Source organism: Sapajus apella, unplaced genomic scaffold, assembly GCF_009761245.1.
Source record: "Sapajus apella isolate SASKATOON/1434 unplaced genomic scaffold, GSC_monkey_1.0 scaffold2, whole genome shotgun sequence".
Taxonomy (NCBI): Eukaryota; Metazoa; Chordata; class Mammalia; order Primates; family Cebidae; genus Sapajus; species Sapajus apella.
Window position 1 is genome coordinate 21236101 of NW_022436942.1, and position 15562 is coordinate 21251662.

The window sequence follows — 15562 nt, forward strand, 5'->3', positions numbered from 1 at the left end:
GGAAGGAAGGAAGGAAGGAAGGAAGGAAGGAAGGAAGGAAGGAAGGAGGGAAGGAAATGTGGATCCTTGTTAGGATCAGGACAATACTTACAGGGAAATGGGTAAACAGAGATGATGAAGTTGTATATTTTACTTGTTAATTAAGTGAAGTTCTTAGTTCGTAAGAAGGAGAGGGTTCAGATCACAAGTAAGAATAAAAAGGCATCACCTGTGAAAAAGATGAGCTGCATAGCATATGAATGAAAACGGTTGGGACAGAACATCCTTGAAACATAAAAGGACTCTCCAACGGTTAGGCATTTAGTATCTCTTTTTTCTCCCCCAATTTCCATGAAAATAACAATGTCCTGACTCTGGATACTAGGAAAACTTTCTAATATAATATGTTACTTGATTGTCAGTAGCTCTTGTGAAAAAAAAAGATCAGTTGATAATATTTTTTTCCTTTCTTCACCTTCCCACAGGAAAACTTGTTTTTTATTTACAATATTTTTTCCAGCACAGGCTGTTTTTAGCTGCTTTTTTCTTTCTCCTTCAAAATATTCACAGGAGATTCTTGCAGTAAACCAGAGTTAAGATGTCTCTGGAGAGAGATGGTAGTAACAAACGTACCCTGAGGTTATGTTGAATAATTTTAATTAGGCATCCTTTGGAAATTATTATTTTTAAACAGTAAATGTCAGAGAGGTATATAATGAAAACAGCAGTGAGGAAATAACAGTATTAGAATTATTCTGGGGTTTATATTGTCAGTATTGTTTTATTTTAACCTGAAATAAATATCTGCCAAGGTAATAAAATTCAGTTATGTGTAAGCGTGTAAAGAAGCAGAAAATAGAACTAGAAAATGGCCCCAGAATATAAAATGTGGTATTCAGGTGTTTTATTTGTTAATAAAAAAATGTATTGAGTATTTTAGGCAAAATATAACTCATATATAGGCACATCATTAAGATGCAATAAAAATAGAAAGTATAATGTAAACATAAAACTCATGAAATTATCTAAAGACCTCCCTAAGTATCGTTTCTTTCACATTAGAAAACAAGGAAAGCAAAGTTTATATTAGACAATTTGGACCTAGTACATTGTTTTCAAGTACTGAATTTACTCTCATTTTTAATCTTTTTTTTTAGTATGTTTGTTATGGATACTGGCTTCAATCCTTAGGAAGGCTTTTCATCCTTAGGGTTTTTATCCTTAGGGTTATACGTTTGTATTTACCTGGACTTGCTATAGCAGCTGAATCTATTAGAATGAGGGAGAAATATTGGAGGCTTAGGCTGATTGCCTTATTCTAAGAGAATTTTCAAAGAAGGACAATATTTTCTAACCAAAAATTAATATGTTTCTTTTAAAAATATTTCCTACATGTTATTTTCAATATGTGTCCATTTCAGTGTTTCAGATACTTTTTTTGTTCGTTTACTTTCACCACCAAGCTTCTAGGAATATATCTTTTCTTCCAAGGTGTAGCAGGTGACTTTAAAATAGTCTCCATAATAACCAATTCTTGGTGTTCATGGCCTTGTATAATCTCTTCTCCACAAGTGTTGGCAGGGCCTGTGACTTGCTTCTAACCAATGCAATATGCCAAAGATAATGCATTGACACTCATGGTTATGCCATATTATACAAGACTCTTGCTCGCTAATTTGCTATAGTGTATCTCTCCATTGCGGACTTCGAAGATAACAGCTTCCATGAATTCTACAGCCACAAAAAAATGTGATTCTGCTAACAATCTGAGTAATCTTGAATATATCACCCAGAAATAAACTTGCTCACCTACAACTGTCCGATCTTCAACAAAATCAACAAAAATAAGCAATGTAGATGGAACTCTGTTCAAAAAATGGTGCTTGGATAGTTGGCTAGTCATGAAGAAAGAATAGACTCTAGGAGTCACTATCTGGGGGAGCCAGGGAGGAGAGCATGGGCTGAAGAACCACCTGTTGGGTACTATGCTTACCTCATTGTGATGGGATTGTTGGTACCCCAAGCATCAGCATCACACAACTTATCCCTGTAACGAACCAGCACGTGTATCCCTTATTCTATAATTTAAGTTGAAATATTTAAGGCTGTGCAGGGTGCCTTTCACCTATAATTGCAGCACTTTGGGAGGCCAAGGTCGGCAGGTCACCTGAGGTCAGGAATTCGAGACCAGCCTGGCCAACATGGCGAAACCCTGTCTCTACTAAAAACACAAAATTTATCTGGGCATGGTGGTGCATGCCTGAAATCCCAGCTACTCAGTTTCCTGAGGCAAGAGAATTGCTTGAACCCAGAAGGTGGAGGGTGCAGTGAGCCAAGATTGCACCACTGCATTCTAGCCTGGGCAGCAGAGTGAGACTACGCAGCCATAAAAAAAGATAAGTTCATGTCCTTTGCGGGGACATGGATGAAACTGGAAACCATAATTCTCAGCAAACTGACACAAGAACAGAAAACCAAACACCACATGTTCTCACTCATAAGTGGATGTTGAACAATGAGAACACATGGACACAGGGAGGGGAACATCACACACTGGGCCTCAGGGGAGTGAGGGGCTAGGGGAGGAATAGCAGGGGGCGGAGGGATTGGGGAAGGGTAGCATTAGGAGAAATACCTAATGTAGATGATGGGTGATGGATACAGCAAACCACCATGGCATGTGTATATACCTGTGTAACAAACCTGCACGATCTGCATATGTACCCCAGAGCTTAAAGTAGAATAAATAAATAAATAGAAAGAAAAACACATTTAAAAAATATAATAGCTATAGATAACCATAACTGTGTGTGTATGTATGTGTGTAAAAAAGTCATGCACTGCATAACAATGTTTATCAATGATGGACTGTATATATGATGATGGTCTCAATCATTATAATGGAGCTGAAATTTTCCCGTCACCCAGAGGTGTTGCCATCATCACTGCTGAACCACATTCATTGTATGTGGTATAACATTACTGTAATGTACCACAATGCATTACTCATGTGTTTATGGTGATGCTGATATAAGCAAATCTATTGCACTACCAGTTGGATAAAAGTATAGCACATACAATTATGTACAGTGCGTAATACTTGATAATGATCATAAAAACTTATGTTACTGGTTTATGTAAAAAGAAATTCAATGTCTTAAAACAAAATTATTTCTCATTCCCATCACATATCAAGTAAAGGCTGGATAAAGACTCTGCTCTACATCTTTCTCCATTCAGGACCCAAATTAATCTAATTTAAACATAATCAGCAATTGTTAGGAGAAAAATGGGGTAGAAGGTAAATGCAGAGGCGGTTATATACTGCCATTACTCATAACGATTTTGCCTATATTCATTTTCAGTGGGCACCAATGAAGATGCCACTGAGTGTGGTCTTTACTTGGGGTTCACTGAGCTTCTTGAATCTTTGGATTGATAAATTTTAGCACTTTAGGAAATTCTTTTCAGTTGTTGTTTTGAATATTGCTTCTGCCCTAATATTCTTTCTACTTTTCTTCTGGGATGCCAAATTACATGCATGCTAGAACTTTTGATCACAATTCCACATGTATCTTATTATCCATGTTCTTATTTTCTTTCTTTATTTTGGATATTTATTATTCATGCCTATCTTCAAATGTATACTTTCAGCTATGAAAATGATTTACTGCATTTTTCAATTTAGATATGTTGTTTAATTCTATTGTTTATTGATCCCTCTCTATATATTTTAAATCTATTGCAATATCAATATTTTAATTATTTTATCAATTTTTTATTCCCTCAAGCATATAAATAATAACAATTTTATGATCATTGTTTCCTAACTCCCATGTCTGGATCATCTGTGGTTTTATTTCTATTGCTTTTATTGGTCTTGCCATCCTACATTTTTGCTTGCTTATTTGTTTTGCTGAGCACTAGACTTTATTTTAAAAATTCTTTTATGCTTCTGATAGGTTATTTTTCAATGTTATGCAGAGAGAAATGAGGCAAACAACTTAATCTGAACAGGAATTAAGCTAGCTTTTGAATTGAAGCTGGGTTATATAGATAGATTCAATGACCTTTGGCTTAATTCAGTACCTACTGTGTGGGTTTTTCAAGATTCCAGTTAATACCTTGGGGTGGGAGGTGGGATATATGTCTTCCTACCACTGAGAGTCTAGGCATTTTAGAAATGCAGAGATTATCTCTTCAAACTTCTGTTTTATTCATCTTCAAAATTTGACAAACATCTTGAGATGAAGTCTGCTGGATCTGCTTAAGTATTTAGCTTCCAAACCTACACAGCTTTAAAACTGAACAAGTGTTTTTAATGATACAATTGACCATTTGTTCAAAATCCATCAATTTTTCCATTTTCACTCTAACTCTGCTGTACTATCAGTAATTTTCTTGATGTCTCTGACCCAAAAAAGTTGCCCTCTATCGGGGCCAAGCCAAAATTCTCATTTCTGATCAAAAGTCAGACATAACAAAAAATCCCGTTGTGAAAATAATAAATAAAATATCTGTATATATATTGATGTTATCTCTGAAGATTTTCTTTTTCTTTCTGGAACTTTAATCTCTCTAGTAATCACTGTTTATGCAATAATCTGTTTCTTTAAAAGTAAGATGTCTCCCTGCTTCACATCTGGCTTTCTTCTAAACTGACTACCTTGCATTCTGCAAAAAACTTCAGTAGTATCACCAGAAATTAAAGCAACAATCTTTCATATATTTCTTCCTCAATTACACAACTATACATGATTTAATACATTCATATTCTCTAAAAATTATTTTATTTCATATCACTCAAAATAGATTTGCTTCCCTTACAGACCTCTAATAAGTATTCCATCTTCCTCTTCTATTTTCGAAGTTTGTGTGAAGAGAACGTATTTAATACATAAAAAGTGAAGCATTTTGCTTGTTAATTTAATATTTATATTTTAGGTATTTTCTAAACTATAACTAATCCTCTGAACGGAAAATATCATTCCTATATATCTAAATCAGTTACTGATATTACTATCTATAGAAAATCTCTCTAAAATTCTTGGTTACCGATTTGATTTGTTCTTTCATCAATTTTTGTAATTTTAATATGGTTTTCTTAATAAAGAATAAACATAAAAGATTTGCTCTTCTTATGTTCTCATAGTTTTACATTATATTTAATGTAAGAATAAGTCATCTCCTTGGTTTAGAGGACATGTAGGCAAAAATCTACACATGTTTTCTTCTAAAGGGGTTTTATTAATGACTTTTCTATTATTCATTACTTTCTAATTATGCCATTGTTTTCCTAATTGCTATATTAGTATATAATACATATTTCATGCTATGAAGTTCTATGGAGAGTATAAGAAGTAAGTATATTTGACTCAAAAAAATATCTGAGTCAATTTGTGAAGATTCGATTAATCAGAAGTTACAGACAATGTTGTCATTAGGTAGATTGATTCTTCCTTTGAAGTGAAGAATGAAAAAGCTCCAGTTTTATTGTTTCTTTGGATCAGTCTTAGCTCAGATACTTTGAAAAGTCTAAAGTACTTTATACAACCTTTTAATCTCATTACAGGAATTAGACTTTGTTTTAACATCAACATTTCCGATTTTTCTACAGATGCCATAGCAAGACTTTTAATTAGCTTTGCTATTTTGTTTTTCTTTTTAGAGTTAATGAAGAAAATAGTCAATTAGTATCTTCTCCAAAAGAATCCCCAGAGCTCTTTATCAGTTCTGAGTAAACATTCTCATTATTAAAGAACAAGGGTAAATCTACGGCACTCTCGCTCTTTTTATTCCAGAGACAATGAGAAACTCTAAGTAGTGACCAGAATTCTTAAAAGGCAAACTAAAAAAAAAATTTTGATTCTAGTAAACAAATAAATCAGCTTCTCAGATTTTAAGTTAGACTGAATCCAGACATTACTCATTTTATTTATAGGAAAAGTCAGAAAAATGTGTTTGAAATGTCACATGTAAGCTGACTGGAGAGAGAAAGAGAGAGAAAGAAAGAAAGAAAGAAAAAAGAAAAGAAAGAAAGGAAGGAAGGAAGGAGAGAGGGAGACAGAGAAAGATCCACAAATGTTTGTTATTAAATCTCCCTGGCTTTTAATGTGAACGGGTCTGTCTGTTGAGAGTATGGAAATAGAGAAAAAATATGGGTTAGAAATAAATGCATATTTTTTGAAAAATCATTTAATATTACATTTTTGGTTAATGATACAAAAGAAAAATTGCACAATGCTTCAGCCAATAAAACCCTTGTGAAATTCATGGAAAGTAAGTGTTTTCATAATTTTGTCGTTTTGAGTACGCAACAATTGCTACATAAGTTATTCTGAATGTGTGTCCATAAGATTAAACCCATTAATTTCTGAGTTAGAAAAAAAAAATTATGTAACTCTTGGTTAAAGATTCAATATACACATTTGAAAGAGTCTCTAAGTTTGTCTATTAGAATAGCATCATGAACAATGATTTATAGTCATTTTTACTGAAAATTTGACTAGGATGTATATATTCCTTCATACTTAGTAAAGGATTGAGTACTTTAACAGTATTGAATATAAAATATTTCTTACATTGATAAAGCTACTTATGAAGTTGAAGCTTACCGAACAATTGAGTACATAAATTCCAAATTCCATGTAAAATTTCAGCTTCATATTTACATACGAATTTTGAGATTTGCATAATTTTGAGATTCATAAATGTTCTTTCCATTGAAAAAGTTCTCATCGGCTCTATCAACCCAAAGACTAGCCAGAAATATATAATCAGAAAAGAACAATTTTAAAAAGGTTAATTATAAGATTTCAGTTCTAATTAGCCTTTTAAAATGTAGAAGTGTGCAGAAAAGCTCTATGTAACTGAAAAAATCCTGAGATTATATTAACAATAGGAGGATTAGCCAATCTGATCTGAAAGACATTTTCTTGTGAAATTGCAGGAGTTACATTTTGGTATTTTAGAAAAAACTTTAAACCAGGGAAATGTGCAGATACTTATAATAGGAAAAAATAAAACCATTCTTTCTCAAAGTAAAAAAGATCTGAAAAAGATTCTGGGGTTCTCTGACTGATAGGCAAAATTGTTGTAATCATAGAAGAAAAAGAAGTGTATTCTTTTCAATTGAGTTACTTGGTCTTCATATCACTTTTAAATCTCTACTCAGTGAAGCCTTTTTTAAAAAAAACATATTTATTTTTTCCAGATCTGATGGAATTCAGAAGGAGTTTAATCATGAGAAACCATACAGTGGTGACAACCTTCATTCTTCTGGGACTAACAGATGATTTACACTGGCAAATTGTAATTTTTCTTTTTCTATTTTTAACATATTTATTGAGTGTCACTGGAAATATGATCATTATCCTGGTCACCTTGCTGGATTCTCACCTCAAAACACCCATGTATTTCTTCCTTCGGAATTTTTCTTTTTTAGAAATCTTGTTGACATCTGTCTGCATCCCTAGATTCCTAGTCAGCATAGTGATTATGGATAAAACTATTTCCTATGATGCTTGTGTGACACAATTATTTTTTGTCATTTTTTTGGGTGTATCAGAGTTTTTTCTGCTGGCTGCCATGTCCTATGACCGCTATGTGGCCATCTGCAAACCCCTGCATTATGCAACTATTATGACCAACAGAGTCTGCAACCAGATGGCTGTTGCCTCTTGGTGGGCTGGTTTGTTAACAATCTTTCCTGGACTTACCATGGGCCTGAGGTTGGAATTCTGTGATGCTAATATTATTGACCACTTTATCTGTGACTATTCTCCTGTTCTGACTCTCTCCTGCACAGACACATGGGTAATAGAATTGTTAAGCTTTATTTTAGCCATTGTCACTCTCCTGATTACACTGGCCCTGGTAATGTACTCCTATGGAAATATCATAAAAACAATTTTGAAGATTTCTTCTGCCCAGCAGAGGAAGAAGGCTTTTTCTACCTGTTCCTCCCATATGATTGTTGTTTCCATCTCTTATGGCAGCTGCATTTTCATGTATATTAAACCTTCTGCAGAAGAAAGGGTATCTTTAAACAAGGGAGTGGCAGTATTCATCACTTCAATTGCACCTGTTTTAAATCCTTTTATATACACCTTAAGAAATAAGCAAGTGAAACAAGCCCTGAAGAATATAGTAAAAAAGTATATCTTTACTACTTTGAAATAAAAGTTTGGGGTGTTATATTACCACTCAAACTTATTGAAAATTGTAGCGTGAATCAGCTAGGTTTTGGACATACACCTTTATTTTATGTTTATATTATGATAGTAACTGAAGTCACTCATAAATAGCCATTTTATCTATTCCTGAATTTTTATTATTTCAATGGTGTTTTCTGTATCCAAGATATTCTCTTATGCATTGTTGAAATTACTTCATTCTTTTAACTTAATTAGCTGACTTTGCTCATCCTAAAAATATTTCATTATGAATTCATTTTGGAAATCTGAAAGCCCTCTGTTTTTCTTGCATAAATGTTCCCAGAATATAGATTACTTGTGAACTCTTTTAATATTGATTTATTTGATTTTATAAATCTCTAAGAAAGATTTATTTTTTAAAACTGAATAATGTTAATATTTTATTAAAGTATGGGATGTTTCCTGAAACATAATAGTGAATATAAAGAGAAGTATTTATTGGGCCAGGTGCAGTGACACACGCCTGTAATCCTAGCACTTTGGCAGGCCGAGGCGGGTAGATTACCTGAGGCCAGGAGTTTGAGACCAGCCTAACATAGTGAAACTCCACCTCTACTAAATACAAAAAATGATTAGCCAAGCCTGGTGGTGCATGCCTGTAATCCCAGCTACTTGGGAGGCTGAGGCAGGAGACTTGCTTGGATCCAGGAGGCAGAGGTTGCAATGAGATGAGATTGAGCCATTGCACTCTAGCCTAGGCAATAAGAGTTTTTTCCATCTCAAAAAAAAAAAAAAAAGAATTTATTTTCAGGCTTAATAATATAATCAAAATGCCCTTCAATGATAGACTGTGGCACATATACACCATGGAATACTATGCAGCCCAAAAAAAGGATGGTGAGTTCATATCCTTTGCAGGAACGTAGGTGAAACTGGAAACCATCATTCTCAGCAAATTGACACGAGAACAGAAAACCAAACACCACATGTTCTCACTCATCAGTGGGAGTTGAACAGTGAGAACACATGGACACAGGGAGGTGAACATCACACACCAGGGCTTATCAGGGGGTGGGGGACTAGAAGCAGGATAGCATTAGGAGAAATACCTAATCTAAATGATGGGTTGATGGGTGCAGCAAATCACCATGCCACGTGTATATTTATGTAACAAACCTGCACATTATGCACATGTATCACAAAACTTAAAGAATAATAAAAAAGAAAAATAAAATATATTATGTAGATGCAAAAAAAAATCTCCAAATCTCTATGCTAGTGTAAATGAAAGGAGCCTCTTTCTTTTAGGAAAGAGGGCTTGTGTTCAAAGCTAATTTAGAACCTAGGTAGACTATCTCAGTGTCACACAGCAAGTAAATGTTAGATCTTAAATTTGTAGCTAAATTTTAAAATTCAAATCTTATGCAAGTAACTATCAGGGAATATTGACTTTTTATCAATTGGCATTAATCTGAAAAAAGAACTTGAGAATAAACAGCTATTTAAAAATATTTAAAAAGCCATCCTAGGAGGCAGAGAAGATTGGCTCTGTATAACTCTAGGAACACAACTAAACCTTATGCCTGAGATTTTAAAAATGTATTTTCAACTCATACAGACCTGTTTTATATATCGTAGCATGTTATATTTTCTCTCACTAGTGTGTCTTTATACATGCCCTTTTCTTGCTCTCTAATTGCTTCCTTTGTATTCCAAATGTTCTGCTCTGAATAATTGTTAATGTTCTTCTAGTCTTAAGATCCCACTCTCTCTTTAAGAGACACTTTTATCCAGCATATGTGAGTTTTGTGTTTGGAAACAATAATAAAAAAGGCATATATATATATATATATATATATATATATAAATAATTAAACAATCTGACTAAACCGTGGCATTTTATTGTTTCCAATTCAAATTCAATTTCTCATACAGTAACTTCATTATTCTCTCTTTATCTGGATTAATTTGTCTTTATGGCTTATATTAATAAAAATTATTTATCAATTATTTGCTGCACAGGTAGAATATAAGCTCAGTTAAAGTAGGGGCTCTACTTTTTAGTTCAACACACAATTTTCAAGGCCTACCACACTATCTGGTACAAAGTGATGTTAAATTATATTTGCTAAATAAATAAATGCCAACTCTAGAATGCATCTTTAATATTTTTAAATAATTGTTTTTTTAAATGTTAAATTTTTAATTTTTGTGGGTTCATAGTAGGTGTATAATATTTATGGGAGGAAATATGTTAATGAAGGCATACAAGATGTGATAATCATATCCGGGTAAATTGGGGCATCCATAAACTCAAGCATTTGTTCTTTGTGTTATGAACAATCTGACTGTACTCTTTTAGTTATTTTAAAATATACAATTAAATTATTACTGACTATAGTCACCCTGTTGTGCTATCAAATACTATTTATTCTTTCTATTTTTTGTAATCATTAACCATTCCCACTTCCCACCAATCCTCCAAATAACTGTTTAACATTACACTTTAATATATTTGTTAGAATTTTTTTGGATCATTTCATGTTTTCTGTTAATGTGAACAATACGACACATTCTCTATTCAAAAAGATTGCAGTATATATTTTAATGGAAGTTACTATTTCTTTTTAATTATTTTTTATAACTCATCTAATAATACTTATCTTTAACTTTATGTTCAGTTATTATACAAAGCTTATTAAAGTTGATCAGTTGATCATATTTCTATGTACATTTATGTCTATCATCTATCTATTATCTATTCTAACATCTGTCTTTCTATCTGTATTTGTAATTATATTTTGCTTTTATAATTCATTTTTCTGGGTAGTTATCTGTGTTTTCTCTACCTTTGTATCACTTATTTTTTCTATTGAAGTAAAACTTAAATTCTACATTTTGATCTTTTGTTATTTGTTTTCCACATCCACTAAATTATTTTTGATCATATGAAAATATTCTGAATTTTAATGTTTTTGGTCTATTAACAGCTTTGATTTGCTGCAATATCAGATTTATGAATCTTTATAGATTTGACTTACCTTTTTATTATAAATTTATCAATTTATATCTCTATACGGCTTTCTTATTTTATCTTTCTTTTAAGGCTTTTGTATACCCTTGATTTCTTTTCTTTTGCTACTGTCATCATAATTTGATTGCTTTTTTGCATGACTTTATATTTTACTTTAATATAAGAACTATATAATTTTTTTTTTCTTCTTGAGACAGAGTCTCACTTTGTCGCCCATGCTGGAGCGCAATGGTGTGGCGTGGCTCAATTCTGGCTCACTGCAACCTCTGCCTCCTGGGTTCAAGCAATTCTCATGCCTCAGCCTCCTAAGTAGCTGTATTACAGGTGTGTGCCACCCAGCCTGGCTAAGTTTTTGTGTTTTTAGTAGAGATGGGCTTTCACCATGTTGACCAAGCTGGTCTCCAACTCCTGACCTCATGTGACATGTCCACTTCGCCCTCCCAAAGCGCTGGGATTACAAGTGTGAGCCCTCACACCCAGCCTAACAATGACATAATTTTAAAAATAGCATTGAAATTACCAAGTGATCTTTCCAACTTTGGGAAATTTCAGAAATAGCTTTCTCATTGTATGAGTGTGTGCATAAGCTTTTTGTTTAAAATTTGTTTTACTGATAAATTTGACGTGTTTATGAGGGAAGATTGTTGTCAGAAATAGAGTGAAATAGGATGGGCATGGTGGCTCACGCCTGTAATCCCAGCACTTTGGGAGGCCGACTTGGGTGACTCACTTGAGGTCAGGAGTTTGAGACCAGCCTGGCCAACATGGTGAAATCATGTCTCTACTAAAAATATAAAAATTAGGCAGGCATGGTGACACATGCCTGTAATCCCAGCTACTCAGGAGGCTGAGGCAGGAGGATCACTTGCTGGGAGATGGAGGTTGCAGTGAGCCAAGATCGTGCCGCTGCACTCCAGCCTGGGGGACAGAGTGAGACTTGGTCTCAACAACAACAACAACAACAACAACAACAGCAAAACAGAAATAGAATGAAAATGAAATAATAAAACATGATACACTTAGAAATGACAAGCTGCACCTAACAGAATTTGACTTTAATCAGGAACAAGGTAGGCTTTACATTTTGGGTTGGCCTACCAAAAATCAATCTTTCCTGTCTTCCCATTTTCCTTCCTTCCTTCCTTCCTTCCTTCCTTCCTTCCTTCCTTCCTTCCTTCCTTCCTTCCTTCCTTTCTTCCTTCCTTCCTTCTTTCCTTCTTTCCTTCTTTCCTCCCTGCCTCCCTCCTTCCTTCCTTCTTTCCTTCCCTTCCTCCCTTCCTTCCTTACTTGCTTCCTTATTTCCCATCTTTCTTATTTTTTGAGTGTGTTGAATGACAATTATTTTCCATATATTTTCTTTCTTCTTGTTTTTCATAGGTTTTATATTGCATTTTTCTTTTATATTTTAAACTTTGTTTTTGTTACAATGAAATCTCTAAAAGTATATACTTGTAAGGCAGAGTATTGTATACAACTCCCATTACCATTATTTTGTGTATGTGATATATTCCAGTATCCTTTCTGCTTATTTATTTGATCTTCTGAAATAGAAGAATCAATTAAAACCCCAGAATTATCAACAGGGTGCCTGCCAAATATTTTCTCAGAAAATCTTTGTGTATGTGTGTTTTATATCTATCAATATCCAATAAATCACCACCACTGCTTGCCACACAACATGCATTTCTTTTTACTTTAAGAAATACATAATAAGGTACTCATACATCATTTTATTTCTAGTATCAGAACCTATTAAGGGAGAAAAAATGCCTGTTAACTAAAAAACAAAACAGAACAAAATAAAACACTTATTGTCTGACTCTGGGGACAAAGGATAAAGTTTTGTAGTATCTTTCTTTTTTTAAAAAAAATTATGCTTTAAGTTTTAAGAGACATGTGCAGAACGTGCAGGTTTGTTACATAGGTATACACACACCATGGTGGTTTGCTGCACCCATCAACCCATCATTTAGATTAGGTATTTCTCCTAATGCTATCCTGCTTCTAGTCCCCCACCCCCTGATAAGCCCTGGTGTGTGATGTTCCCCTCCCTGTGTCCATGTGTTCTCACTGTTCAACTCCCACTGATGAGCGAGAACATGTGGTGTTTGGTTTTCTGTTCTTGTGTCAATTTGCTGAGAATGATGGTTTCCAGCTTCATCCATGTTCCTGCAAAGGACATGAACTCATCATCCTTTTTTAGGGCTGCATAGTAATTCCATGGTGTATATATGCCACATTTTGTTTATCCAGTCTATCATTGATGGGCATTTGAATTGGTTCTAAGTCTTTGCTATTGTAAATAGTGTTGCAATAAACATACGTGTGCATGCATCTTTATAGTAGAATAATTATAATCATTTGGGTGTATACGTAGGAATGGGATTGCTGGGTCAAATGCTATTTCCGGTTCTAGATCTTTGAGGAATTGCCACACTGTCTTCCACAATGGCTGGAACTAATTTACACTCTCACCAACAGTGTAAAAGTTTTCTTATTTCTCCACATCCTCTCCAGCATCTGTTGTTTCTTGACTTTTTAATGATTGCCATTCTAACTGGCATGAGATGGTATCTCGTCGTGATTTGGATTTGCATTTCTCTAATGACCAGTGATGAGTTTTTTTTCATATGTTTATTGGCCACATAAATGTCTTCTTTTGAGAAGTGTCTGTTCATATCCTTTGCTCACTTTTTGATGGTTTTTTTGTTTTTTTCTTGTAAATTTGTTTAAGTTCCTTGTAGATTCTGGATATTAGCCTCTTGTCAGATGGATAGAAGAAAAAAATAATATATTTGGCTTTAATTAAAATTTAAAATATATGCTCTATAGAAATCACTGTTCAGGAAATGAAAGACAAGTCATACCCTGGAAGAAAATTTGTATAATCATATATCTCATAAAGGCTTTTTATCCAAAATGTACAAAAACTCTCAAACTTAACAATGAAAAACAAAAATATCAATCAAAAGCAAGAAAAAGGTCTGAAAAAACACCTCATCAAAAATATGCACAGTTGACCAATGGCCTTGGATATGGCAGTGACATCTTAGATATATCAGTAAGGCACAAGTCATGAAAGAAATAATTGATTAGCTGGACTTCATTGAAATTAAAAATATCTGCTCTGTGAAAATTACCATCAAGATAGAAAGATAAGCAATAGGCTAAAAGTAATTGGTTTTTAAAGACATATCTGATAAAGGACTATCATCCAAAATATGCAGAAAAACTCTTAAAATTCAACAAGAAAATGAGCACCCAATTTAAAAATAGGCAAAAGATCTGAACAGACAACTAGCCAAAGGTAATATACTAATATACTGAGATAAGTCAGCATATAAAAAGCTGTTCAACATATTGTCGTTAGATAATTGCAAATTAAGACAACATTCATTAACACTTCACACATTTTAGAATGGATGAAGTACAAAAAAACAACAACAACAATTGTTAGCGAGAATGAGAGCAACAAGATCTCTCATATTCTCATTTATTAATATCAGAAATGCAAAATGGAAAATGGTACAATTGTTTTGGAAGATAGTTTGGCAATCAAAAGATCTGATTATAGTTTTATCATATAATCCCATAATTACAGTCTCAAGCATTTACTCAAGTGATTTGAAAACTTATATCCATACAAAAATTACATGCAATTGTTTATACAAGATTTATTTATAATCACCCAAAACTGGAAGTATCCAAGTTGCTCCTCAATAAATGAATGGATAAACAAATGGTGGTACATCCATCCAATAACTTATTATTCAGTGAGAAAAAGAAATGAGCTATCAAGCCTCAAAACACGTAGATGAATCTTAGCTGCATATTGCTGAGTAAAAGAAACCTATCTGAAAGGGCAACATACTAAATGAATTCAGTTATATGATATTCTTGAAAAGGCAAAGCTATGGAAAATGTATAAAAATTAGTGATAGCCAGGAATTGGTGTGGACAAAATGATGCTTACATAGATGAAGCAAAGGGATGTTAAGGCAATGAAGCTATTCTGTGTAATACTGTAATGGTGAATAATGGCACTATGGATTTACCAAAACTCATGAAACATTACAGTATAAAGAGTAAATTTTAACTTATTATGAATGTTTAAAAAATAATTTAAGAGGTCAGAAGATCACAGAATAAAATGCGGAATATGACCAAAACACCAAACTGTATTTTAAATATATGAAATAATCTCATTGAAGGGTATGGGTTGAAAGTTGCTAGCCTAAGTAACTTTGAAATTACTGGCGTCTGTAAGACTAAAGACAAAAATGAAACAAAACAAAAAACCAAATAACTGTATAAGCATTGTTAATAAATTGATTTCCCATAGTGGTACAGGTTAACAGTTCTGATAGTGTGACAGTTCTGATAGTGCTATATG

At 33.4% G+C, this 15562-nt stretch overlaps 1 protein-coding gene across 1 annotated transcript; it reads left to right on the top strand.

Moving 5' to 3' along the window:
- The first annotated feature begins 7221 nt into the window (after window positions 1-7221).
- On the top strand, window positions 7222-8160 carry LOC116556782 (olfactory receptor 6C74-like). The gene has a single exon (XM_032286165.1). It carries the CDS (start codon window positions 7222-7224, stop codon window positions 8158-8160), a length of 939 nt encoding a protein of 312 aa, XP_032142056.1.
- The last annotated feature ends 7402 nt before the right edge of the window (window positions 8161-15562 follow it).